The sequence below is a fragment of the Thunnus thynnus genome, chromosome 13, assembly GCF_963924715.1.
Source record: "Thunnus thynnus chromosome 13, fThuThy2.1, whole genome shotgun sequence".
In the NCBI taxonomy this organism is placed as follows: Eukaryota; Metazoa; Chordata; class Actinopteri; order Scombriformes; family Scombridae; genus Thunnus; species Thunnus thynnus.
This window is the reverse complement of record NC_089529.1, coordinates 9387318-9396807: the sequence shown is the minus strand read 5'-3', so window position 1 is coordinate 9396807 and position 9490 is coordinate 9387318. Positions and strand designations below refer to the sequence as shown.

Sequence of the window (9490 nt, the reverse complement as noted above, 5' to 3'; positions counted from 1 at the left end):
TTGTGGCAAACCATGAGTTTGTGGCCAATAACAAACCATAAAAAGATCCGCATTAAACACAAACAGTACAACATGAATTTTGAACTTGAACTTCAGTTGTACTTCGTCCTCACTTTGTCTTTTCATGTCCCATAAACTAGGTCTACAGTGGGAACTATCTGGCTGGCTGGCTGGTTAATACGTTCAGCAGTACTTCATATTGGCAGAAATTTATGTGGCATAAGAATAAAGTCAATAAAATAACTGTTAATTAATAGGTGGTGACAGGAGGATGTAAGTTGAAGAGAGAAACTGTGAACTGAGGGGAGAAATGAAAACCAGGTTAACTTGGTGTGACTTGCTTATAAATAAACAGCACAATAACCACAGGTTTGTTTCAGTTTTGGCTTCTGCCTCTAAGCTATAAATACACAGAATTTATTCTGCAGGTGTTTCAAAATTTGTGATGCAGATTTTTCAAGATATGATATGAATGAAGGCTGGAGTGCAGATGAAATGATCTGTTATTTTTGTTAATTCTCTCTGACTGTCATTTTATTGTTTTTATCAAATAAACTTTTAAAATGAAATGTTACCATGCTAAATCATTGCGGTGCCTGATTGTCATCAACCACATAACTATCTGTCTATCTCTATCTGTAAATATAAGTTGGAATTTTTATACAGGGGAGTATATTTACATTTCATTTTCCTCTCTGTTTTAGCTATTCAGGTATGATTCATGGCCTGACAGGCATTACATCAGATGTTTATCATTCACAGTGTGGGTGGTGACAGTGACTCCATATTGCTCTCCTTGGCTGTACCTGGCTGAACCACCAGGGTCACCTGTTCACCAGGCTCTCACCTTCCTCGTGTCACACAATTCCAGGAGGGAGCCCTGGTTTCCACTGTGTCACAGATGTTGCTGCAAGTGAGATTTTCTCACCTCTCTTCAAGATGTTGGAGGTCATATAGAGAGCATATACTCCTAGGCTAGTCTCTGCTCCACAGTGTATTTATGCATAGCTGATTCTTTTTTCAATTATCTTTTGAACAAAAACTAATACACCACATTTCAGAATGGTTGTTCAATTACCCACTGATAAGAAAGTGTTTGTACTGGGCAGTTCCCATGTGTGATTAAATTTGGAATAAGTACTTTTATGCTTTATGGGCATTCCTATTATATATAAATGTAAAAACAAATACACTAAAGGTTCCCATGAGGATTGACAGAGACTCATGGGAGATGTAGTTGTTGAGTACTAAAAAAAATTCAAACAATGACCAAAAGTTGTACATAACTGAGCACATTTTATTTAACTTTACAGAAGATACCTGGAGACGCACCCAACAATAAAGTGACTCCCAGACACTGTATCCTTCTTTAATTCATGAAATACAGCTTGCTTGAATGCTTTTCTTACTATTTTGGCACCTTTTGTCCTTTTGGTACCATATGCAAAGGTATTACTAAAATGTAAAAATCTGTAGGCTGGCACATTACTGATATTTACACTAAATGGCAACCAAGATTTGAATATCTTAATAATTCCATATAAATAAGATGGAAATGTCTGTGCTTTAATGCTCTGCAGCAATATACCAGTACGTTAGCATTCCTGGAACGTTCGATCACCATGCAGATAATTTTCACGAGCACCACTGAATCATGAAGGACACTTAAGTCTGAGATGTGATCAAAATACAGAAGCAGGACTCGGCACTCGGAGTTTGTTAAAGATAGTGACACAACATTGTCCATGTGTTTTCCCCTCTGCTCCACAGAGTCTGTGTTGTTTCCTGTTATGTGCATGTCGTGGGCAGTTTCTTACATCATCCTGTCTACAGAAAAGATTGCTCCTCTGGTTTGTTACATGACACAAGCAGGCAAGCATCAAGGATGTCTATTAAAAGAGTCAAAATGAGTCATTTGGAACTTAGGGGAAGTAGGGGAAAAATACAATGATAAGACCATGACAACATCAGCTAAATCCATCCGATGGTTTTGGAAAAATTGGAAGGATGAAAATAAAACATGCACAAAAAATTGGTGGGCCACAACATGTACCGAACAGGTACTAACGGTAGTTGCAGATGAGCACCAGGCTACGTTCAGACAAAACTGGTACTTGAATGTATAGTGCCATCATGTGCTTCGCTGCATTCATTACAATGTTCTTTTTTAAATCAATGACAATGTCATTTGAGGGGAGGCCTGTAAAAAATGTTACTACTGTAGAAAAGTTAAAGCATTGTTTTTTGACCTATAATTATAAATGTAGCATGATACTATACTCAGGATAGCAGGAATAAAGCCTGTACTTAGTGTTGTAAATGGCCTTTTGCTGAAGAGAGTTGGTAATATACAAACATAACAGTACTACAACAGTCAACAGTCTTGTGCATGTGCTGTAAATTCATATTCAGAATACAATCGTTCAAAGTACATGTTGCAGAATGAGAAACAGAAGCCCCAGGTTGAGAGAGGAGCAGGTAGCGTAGGCTGGGCTGCTGTTGCTGATGCCACTAGGAAGGGACTGATTCTGCCTCCTCACACTCCTGGTGCGAAGAGTTGTTGTCTTCTTTGTTAGGATGGAAGGGCTCTCTGTTGTAAAGAATCGGTCCGTGGCAAGCGTCATGTAAGCCCTGATAGGTGTTTTAGTGATGAAGCTTGTGTCAGAAATTGCGGATGTGTCAGTGGTGTGGAGTGAGTCACTGGGAGAGGCTTTCACTGTGCCAGAGATTAAATGAGAATCAGTGTGGAGCATGTGATCCGCAGCAGCTGGGCTATCAGTAGCAGAAAGGTGATTAATAGTTAGGTGTGTGCCTGTGGTTCTGAGTGGCAGGGAGGAGATGCTGATGGGTGTGGTTGTGAAAGGGTGGTGCTGTGTGCTTAAGGTCTCCTTGGTGGTGCTTAGCAGAGCAGAAACAGACATGTACCACCACCCGGTTACCCTAGCCTCCGGGGGCATGGAGCTCATTTCCTGCGCACTTGCTGCTAGGGGGGGCAGGTTGTAGGAAGCAAAGTGCCAGCCTCCAGTCCTGCCAGGGCGCAACCCTCCACAGACAGGCTGGGTGTGGCAAGGGCAGCCCAGGACGTGTGCAGGGGTACGCTGAGTCCAGGACAGTAAGTAGGTGATGTCATCATAAAGGTGACAGGCCCAAGGGTTGTCACCCAGAGTGATGAGTCTAAGTGATGCCATCTTGTCCAACACTCCGAAGGGCACTGTGGAAAAGCGGTTAGCATGCAGGTAGAGGTGAGTTAATTTGGGAAGCCGGTCCAGGGATCCCGGCAGTGCCTTCACAAGCAAGTTGTGGGACAGGTCGATAGTCTCCAGGTGTGCAGGCATGTTGGTGGGCAAAGTCCAGAAGTGATTGTAGCTCAGGTTGAGTGTGCACAGATTGATCAGAGTGTTGTTGATGAAGATAGCCCGCTCCAGCTTGTTGTTGGAGAGGTCAAGCGTTCGCAGATTCCACTGGTAGACCGTATCATTCTTGTCCAGCAGCTGGATGCGATTGGAGGCGGCGTAGAGCTGCCAGAGGGAACGAGGCAAGTCGGTGGGCAGGTGACTCAGCCGGTTATGAGACAAATCAAGGACGCGGAGGTGGGTGTATGGGGTGAGCTGGCCGTCCAGGTTGTGGAACCGATTGTGGGACAAGTTAAGGGAGCGCAGGTTGTGCTGCAGGCCATTGGGCAACTGTCTCAGTCCCCTCCAGGAGCAGTCCACCTCCCTGTGGCTGCGGCTGCAGGAGCACACGGACGGGCACACGGCTAGGACACGCAACCCCAGCAACAACACAAGCAGGAGTTCCAGCAGGGCCTCATTAGGGGGAAGCTTCAGCAGCTCATGCCTGCTAAAAGAAAGACAGGGAGACTGGAATATTATGTTGTGTCTTACACAGCATCCCCTTTACCTCAAGAGGACACACAGTGTAAGTAGAGGTGATGCCTGCAGTGTGCTTGGATAGTGAACACAGGGAATGTGCACTTGCTATCTGTAGGAGAAGCTAACTGCAGAGGGCTGTGCTGAATAATACTGATTTCATTGTTGCTTTATAGCTCCACCTTCTGCCAGAATCTCTCTCTCTCTCTCTCTATCATTGTCTTACACACACATGCACAGAATCATTTTGTATATAAGTGCACACACAGCTGCACATCACTGCATAGCTTGCAGGTACATACATTCACATTACATGCTAAACTGACTCCCCTGATCGTGCAGGCATGTTTTTAGGGATGCTGTGTGGCAGTGTCCTCTCTAGAAAATGGTCATACTGTAAATGTACCATCAGTAAGGGGTAATTTAAGGACAAGGTTGTAATTTATTCTTTTTCTTTAACTTGATAAACATTTGACCCAATTTGTAAGAGGATATTTCTAGTCTATTCAAGAATATCATTCATCACACAGGATGAGAATCCCTGTAGTCATTTTCCCCAGCATCAGTTTGCGTGTTCAGTCATCAGTGGTTGTCAGTGCAGTCGGTCCCATGCCCTCAGAGGAGGAGAACTAGCTCAATAGATGGGTTTTATTAATGACTCCACAGAGAACTAAGGCATCAGCCGGTCCAAAGGCAGGCAAAGACACAGCCAGGAGCTCCATACAGCTGAATCTGCAGTATTATGTGGAGGCAGGGTGTGGCAGAATGTGTTTAAAAAAAAAAAAAAAAGAGTCTTGAAATTTGTCCATAACTCACCTTCTCATCTTATCATTCCAGTCACTTTTCTCTGCTCCTTTTTGCTGTCCAGACCCTCTTCCCTTTCCTCTCCTGCTTTCACGCTCGGGACCAGCTGCTGCTCTGCTGAAGGTGATTTTTTTTTTTTTTTACGCTTGAATTCCCCTCATAGAATTTGACCCTTGCTCACTTGTCCAGTGCAGGTGTCTGAGGTAGCCCTGACCAGTTTGCTGCCTGGTCCTTTTGTCCTCTTTGAAGAACTGAGAGTTGATATTGCCTCTTTTATGGATCTTTTGGGTTGGCGCGATCAGGCACTGCAGGCTCTGGATTTACTGTGCAGTGGAAGTGAGCGGGGAGGGATGGGGTGTTGTGTATGTGGGGGTGGGGGGTGGGTGGTGGTGGGGGGGGGTGAGGAGAAATGGAGCGCATAAGGCTGCTACAGAGGAAACTCCTCATCAATCCCCCATAAATCTGGCAGCTTCCAGGATTTACTTCTGCATTTAGACTAACAACTATTGTTGTGGTTAGATTAATTGACTGATTGCAGGTGGTTATATTCAAAATAAATTAGACTGTTGTCACCTAAATCAATATTATCCTTCTCTAAAGCACCCCTTTACAAAGTAGCACTGAAGAAATTGTGCTGTAATTGGCTGTTATTTTCCCTGTCTAAATTTAGAGGCTGCCACAAAAAGCTTCAGGATTTATGGCAGAGGACTCTCCTCCACTGCAGCTTCCTACCTGTCATCAGCAATACAGGCAACTCTCCATTCTGCACTGCATTGCTGTACTCCTACCACACTCCACAAGGAACAGGTCAACAGTGATACAGATAATTCTTACCTCCATTTATTTTCTAATCAGGGTTTAATCATGTAAAATGCAACAAATCCCACACTGTAGATTCCTGATTTATGCAACCACAGCAGCTGAGTGTTCTTTTGTATCAGTTTGAGACTTGTCTTTTCTCACTTGTCATGTAAATTAAACAAAGAATTGTTTCGAAATGCATTTGTTACTTCCTCACTCACCTATTTCTGTACTTTCTTACTATCTGAGATTGAAACTGTTCCAAATGTATCCTGTAACTGCCCCTTCCCAAAAGCCAAATTCTCACTTCCACTGAAAATATTTGACATTTACTTTAAACTGATGAATCAGATGGTTTCAACCCCATCCCAGTTCTAAACTGGCACGTCACCCAGAGCCAACCCGTCTCAAGGCGTTTCCATCTCCCTGCTATTGCACGCAAAGTTAAAGCAGAGGCCGCATTGAGAAGGGACAAACTATTCAGACTTTAAATGAAAGGTGCACACCCTTCATGACGCCACAAGTAAGTAGATGGACAAATATCTGCACAAGACGGCGGAAACAACCCCGTGTTGGATTTTTGAAAAGCTTTTTTGTGTTGCTTTGTCAGCTCTGGCTGAGGTGAAAGAGAGCGTTCTTTCTGAGTTGAGTGGCACTGCCCGGGAGAGGCACATTCTCTGCTTGCTAATCAAGCAGATCTCTCTCTTTCTCTTTCTCTTCCTCTATCTCTGTCTATCTATCACACACACACACACACACACACACACACACACACACACACATTAACATGCACACACTTTATACACAATCACAACTAAATGTGAAATGGCTTCTAATTCATTCAAAATTGAGGTCACAATCTTTGTTTAATTTCTCTGGTGGTCATGCAGTATGTCGTAAATGTCATAAATGTACATCTATTTGTATATCTCAAAAAGTAAAGTGTGTAAGATACAAACTGACACAATTGTACAAACCTGTATTATATTAGTAAATTTTAATATTACACACAAATGACAGAAAAATACAGTATCAACCAATTATTTTCAACCAGAAATCCTCAGAGGTGAGTACATATGACAGAGTATGACTCAGAGTATGACAGATTTTGCAGCACATGCAGTTGTTCTATTGACTGAAAAGCAAAAGCTGCTGAAGAAAGAGTACCATTTATTTAAAGAGGTTGTAAAACTATAGAGAACTGAAGGCAGTTACTAAGGAAACTCTGGCTTCACACAGACACACACACACACTCGCTCTCACTCTCACTCTACACCACATCCTTTGGTTCCTCTGTGCCCTCAGAGGAGGAGGCTGCCACAGCTTTGGCGGACTGGGAATCTGCTGCCTCCTCTTGCAGCTTCGGGGAGGAGGGATTTTCATCTCCGATCACAAGTGTCTCCTTATTCTCACTTGCTGACACCTCCTCACTGTTGGCAGTGCCTCCAGACTTCTTCTTGTCCTCTTCTCCCGTTTGTCCATCCTCGATTACCGTCTCTTCTTCTTCTTTGGTGGTACTGTTACCCACCTCCTCCTGTGTTTGACTGACGTCAGCCATCAACATACTGGTCTCTTTGGCTTCTGTCTCTGACTTGCTTTTGTTTTTCTCGGCAGTTCCCATCCAGTTTTCAGAGTTGCTGATCAGGTCAGCATTGCTGCTCAGCACCTTGATGCGTCTGCTCAACTGGCACACCTTCAACGTCAATGTCAAAGTGGAAAACAGCAGAATAACACAGGCTATCATCAGTCCTCCAGCCACCATTAACACTTCGAGACATTCTCTCTTGTAAAATATACTGGAATGTGTGTTGGTGGTGGGATTTGGGCCAGGTGGAGGTGAAACGCTATATTTTGGGGCTGATTGACTATTTGGGGCCACTGTTGACTTGGTGGCTTCAGTTGTGCTGCTGGCAGTAGAGGTGAGACTAGCTGGGGATGTTGACTTGTCTTGTGTAGTTTCGTTATGAGTTAAGGTGATGTTTGGGGATTCATCAGAATTGCTCGATAGGTCGGTAGGAGTAACATCACTTTCAACTCCACACAATAGCACTCCCAGAATTTCTATGCAGTACAACAGGTGAAGGATGTTGGGGACTTTCATGTTGTGTCTGAAATTAAATGGAATGGCAGTTTAGTTTAATGTTTATTATGACCTGCTGCTAAATTTCTCATCTCAGTAATGTGAAATCTAGACAGGATAGAACCTTACAATATAATATATGAGGGTACACTAAAAAAAAAAAAAAATAAAAAAAAAGATTTAAAAGTTAACCAACCACAGCAGGCTCTTTGCTGATATTTTGTCACTATTAGAAAGTTGCATTAGTTTGAAAAGACCTATGGACTGATCCTGTAAGGATAGGTTCACAATTTTTCAAGTCTTTCTTAAAACAACACTCGGGTGCTCAAATGAACATCGAAACATGTTTTGCTTGCTGTAATAATTCCTCCTGTTCATACTGACAAATGCGCTTAGAATGTAAGTGATGGGGGCAAAAATCCAGTCTTTGTTTTAGAGGAAAAAAAAAAATTTAAAAGTTTATCTGAAGATAATATGAAGCTTCAGCCGTCTGACTTAGTCAAATAAAGTGGATATCTTCCATAGTTACAGTCTTATTAGTAGAAATGTACAGTGTTTTCCTGTTCAGCTGCAGTGGATGTACAGTAACAAAAAGAGATCTTGGCAGTAAAAAGACCTTGAGAGACCTTGACTTGATTTGACTCATTTGGACTGCTGAAGCTTCATATTAGCTTAAAATAAACTCTTAAATACATTTTTGCACAGGAGGAGGACTGTGAATTTTGGCCCCCTTCACTCTCATTGTAAGTGCATTGCGAAGGGATCATCTAATGATCAGTATGAACAGGTGATAACAGCAAGAAAAACATATGTCAATGTTCATTTAGGTACCTGACTGTTGTTTTAAGACAGACTTGAAAAACTGTGAGTCAGCTACTGACCAGCACGTCAGTTAGAAAAAAGAGGGGATTGTCCCATAAGTGATACTTCATTCATCATTTACACATTTACATAGGTTTGCAGTATCCATCACCATATTTCTTGCATTGTTTGAGGATATATTTGTGAATACATGTACGTCCCTGAAACTGATATAAAGTGATACAGGATCATGTACAACAAATACTGCATCTTTTGTGATGCACAAGGCCGTCTTTAAAATAGTCAGGTGGCATGCGCAGCCAAAAATATCACATTTCTATCTTCAGGATTCAAGACAGAACCATTCAATGTCACTAAATGTAAATTCAGATGTTGGTGCTCATTTCATTTTCTAAGAGTTTGCACCAAATGTGTTATAAAAATGAAGTACATTTGTGCTATGTATATGTTTTCAAATAAAGGTAGTCATTAAAAGATAAAATCTGTCACTTACATTGTTGGTGATCTTGATATAGTTCCAAGATGTTTTTGTATAGGTTTTTTATAGATAAAGATGTACACAGTGTGCTGCAAGTAAAGAGAGAGATGTATGATGTGTAAAGGAACTCAGACACAATGACAGTAATCCAAATCAATGGCACACTCATCTGCATGTCTTGTTTTTACTTCTCCATTTGGACTATAATAAGAAAGGGAAGTGGTTTTGGTGTTCGGTTCAATGCTGAAGCTGGTCACGCAGACATCTGTGGTAGGTGGTAAAAAAGTTGCATGCACGTAAATGATTACTGAGAAGCTCACTTACAGTCAGATAGTTCTACTTCATTGATTGAACTCATCGTAAAAGTTCATACATTATTCTATCAGGCTATTAGCCACTTTTGGCTTCAGTTCAGTGAGATTTGAATCAGTGCAATTTGGGCTTTACTGTATATGAACCATCTGCATCAACCACCAAGAGTCAAACTATCTACCATGAAGTACCTCAGTCCAAAACACAAGAATGTTAAAACCTACATACCACCTTGGTGTTATGTAGGTTTTAGGATTCTTGAAATTGAGGGATTTTAACAAAAGCAGTAAAGCTGCAATTTGCATTATTGTCTAAATTGCAGAT

General features: G+C 41.9%; 2 protein-coding genes across 2 annotated transcripts; both read right to left on the bottom strand.

The window, feature by feature from the left end:
- Nucleotides 1-1296: 1296 nt before the first annotated feature.
- On the bottom strand, nt 1297-4693 carry LOC137196275 (oligodendrocyte-myelin glycoprotein-like). The gene is made up of 2 exons (XM_067609145.1): nt 4686-4693; nt 1297-3894 (listed from the first exon to the last, which is right to left on the bottom strand). Exons 1-2 carry the CDS (start codon nt 4691-4693, stop codon nt 2424-2426), a joined length of 1479 nt encoding a protein of 492 aa, XP_067465246.1. The 3' UTR covers nt 1297-2423.
- Nucleotides 4694-6452: 1759 nt separating this feature from the next.
- On the bottom strand, nt 6453-9028 carry LOC137195372 (uncharacterized). The gene is made up of 2 exons (XM_067607666.1): nt 8870-9028; nt 6453-7582 (listed from the first exon to the last, which is right to left on the bottom strand). Exon 2 carries the CDS (start codon nt 7573-7575, stop codon nt 6745-6747), a length of 831 nt encoding a protein of 276 aa, XP_067463767.1. The 5' UTR covers nt 7576-7582; nt 8870-9028; the 3' UTR covers nt 6453-6744.
- Between the last annotated feature and the right edge of the window lie 462 nt (nt 9029-9490).